The following is a 2,500-nucleotide window of genomic DNA, read 5'->3' on the forward strand; positions in this document are numbered from 1 at the left end:
TTTGATTTCTTCATAAAATTACTGAAAAAAGCATTGCAATTGTTTTTTAATTCATGAAACTGAGAGAAATAAAAATATGTGTCCGTGACCCACAAACGTGTCCCGACCCAGTGTTTGGGAACCAGGTCAACTAGACTGTTCTCTAGTAGCTAGCAGTCTCACCATGCGGTTGATACTGTTCTCTATAGTAGCTAGCAGTCTCACCATGCGGTTGATACTGTTCTCTATAGTAGCTAGCAGTCTCACCATGCGGTTGATACTGTTCTCTATAGTAGTTAGCAGTCTCACCATGCGGTTGATACTGTTCTCTAGTAGCTAGCAGTCTCACCATGCGGTTGATACTGTTCTCTAGTAGCTAGCAGTCTCACCATGCGGTTGATACTGTTCTCTAGTAGCTAGCAGTCTCACCATGCGGTTGATACTGTTCTCTATAGTAGCTAGCAGTCTCACCATGCGGTTGATGCGAACAAAGTCCTCAGGTTTCTTGGCCCAGGCAGGCAGCTCCACGTCGCAGACGGGCACCGCGTCCTCGCGCACCCCCAGCTCATACTCGTTACTGTTGACGAACATCTCTGGCAGGTAGTAGAACTCTGGGATCAGCTCCTGTTCCACGCAACAACAACCAGCACACACGCTTAGCTGCAACTATAGACAGCATTTTATACATTCATAATGATAATTGAGAAGCTCAACCGTCTGGGCACCTAGGCTGCTGAGCCAGCCTGACGGCGTGCCGCGGGTTCGATTCCCAATCCCGACGCCCATATTATATTTAATTTGTCACACAAAGATAGCAAAAATAGGCGAACTACAAGCTTGTACATTTCACACACTACAAAACATGTCTGAACCATGATGGATGCCTTCACGTTGTGCGTGCGTGCGTGCGTGCATGTGTGTGTGTGTGTGTGTGTGTGTGTGTGTGTGTGTGTGTGTGTGTGTGTGTGCGTGTGTGTGTGAGATGGATACCTTCACGTCAGCCGTGTCTCTCTGACAGTTCCTCCATGACCGGCCGATACCAGAGAACGCTCGGTCTGCGTGGTCAAACCTGTTGTCATTGGCGTTGAGAAAAAACGTGGTGAACGGCTCCTAAAAGTACATGAAATTCAATTAAAAAACAGTATTAGTTATTAGCATATCATATGTTTCATCATCTGCCAATGTGTATGAGCACTCTTGTGTTACAACTGCCATGTTAAAACTGTGTAATCCAAATGACAAAAATGATCCTTTTCAGATGTTACAGATAATACACCAGATCAGTGGTTCCCAAACTGTGGTGCGTGCGCCCCTTGTGGTGCGCGAGCGCCTTCTAGGGGGTGAGCAACATGAAATGTCTAATGGTGGTGCTATGGTTTTATTTGAAATATATTAACATATTATGCCAATATATGGTAATGCAGCATATAGCCTATGCTGCATATATTATGCCATATTCAGGTTCATATAATATGTGCATATATGTGGATAAAAAGGAAATATATGTCTCTAGATAGCTTATGCAATTTATATTTCCATGTGGGAAAAAAGGTTTGGGAACCACTGCACCAGATGATTTCGAGGACAGTAGAGAAGTGTTTTGTTTTATTTAAAACACCATTAGTTCAGGAGACAGTAGAGAAGTGACCATTTTGGAAATAGGTTGTACATTCGACCACACCACAGTCTGGAAGACGCATTCCTTACGATGGCTAAAGTACCAACGTCTTAAGGATGCTATTACAGTTGGTTGCTACTGAGATAGCGACACATTTCCTTTGGCCTTTCCCACAAATCACACAAGTCACTAGCTCACTAGTCTCGCGTTGCCAGCCTCTCGCTAATTTCAAATGCTTCCGTCATACAGTCTGGAGCAACAGAAGCTCAATCATGAGTAAGCGATAAAAGCGGAAGTGGAGACTCCTCCGCACTTCCATTTCGTCTTTACAGTTGCGCAAATGCATCCTACTATAAAAAGAAATCACCTAAGCATGTATATATATATATATACATTAGCTGTGAGAGGCCTGCAGATTGCAGGAATTCCCAAGCCGAGAGAGCTAAGGCAGTGCAGTGGCTATAATTCTGTTCAGTGTCTGTGACAACCCTGTGGTGGAGACGATGCTTCCTGTATCCGTGATCTGCATCCTGAAACACTTTCAGAGCCAACGTTTTTAACTCAAATCTTTGCTTCAGTCCCTGGAACAACATATTTTCAGATGGGGGTCTGCGGCCAAATACATAGAATTCTGGGGCTCCTTGACATGAAATAGTTTGAGAACCACTAACACGAAAACTGTCGTGATTTAGAAGACATTTATAGAATCGTCCTCAGGTCTAAATGGGTTCAACGTGAACACAAATAAAGACGTCCAATGTGCAGCAGGCCTACTCACTATTCTCAGCATCCACGTCAGTGTTGTGTGTGCGGTGGAGTATAACGTCGTGTAGTGGTGAGGCGGCGTGCCGTCTTCATCCCACGTCTCGTAGCGCTCTGCGTAGAACGCCGCCCGCTTGGGAT

At 44.8% G+C, this 2,500-nt stretch overlaps 1 protein-coding gene across 4 annotated transcripts in view; it reads right to left on the minus strand.

Moving 5' to 3' along the window:
• LOC308327093 (neurobeachin-like) overlaps positions 1 to 2,500 on the minus strand; it is a gene marked incomplete at its 5' end in the record, with an annotated part of 182,914 nt that overhangs the window by 6,994 nt on the left and 173,420 nt on the right. For all 4 annotated transcript variants that reach the window (XM_080780237.1, XM_080780238.1, XM_080780235.1 and 1 more), the window contains 3 exons: positions 451 to 603; positions 970 to 1,089; positions 2,376 to 2,500. The exon at positions 2,376 to 2,500 is cut by the window's right edge and continues 16 nt beyond it. In XM_080780237.1, the coding sequence (XP_080636363.1) occupies positions 451 to 603; positions 970 to 1,089; positions 2,376 to 2,500 (398 nt within the window). The remainder of the gene's footprint in view (positions 1 to 450; positions 604 to 969; positions 1,090 to 2,375) is intronic.

This window comes from Protomyctophum bolini (genome assembly GCF_963924005.1).
Source record: "Protomyctophum bolini genome assembly, chromosome: 13".
In the NCBI taxonomy this organism is placed as follows: Eukaryota; Metazoa; Chordata; class Actinopteri; order Myctophiformes; family Myctophidae; genus Protomyctophum; species Protomyctophum bolini.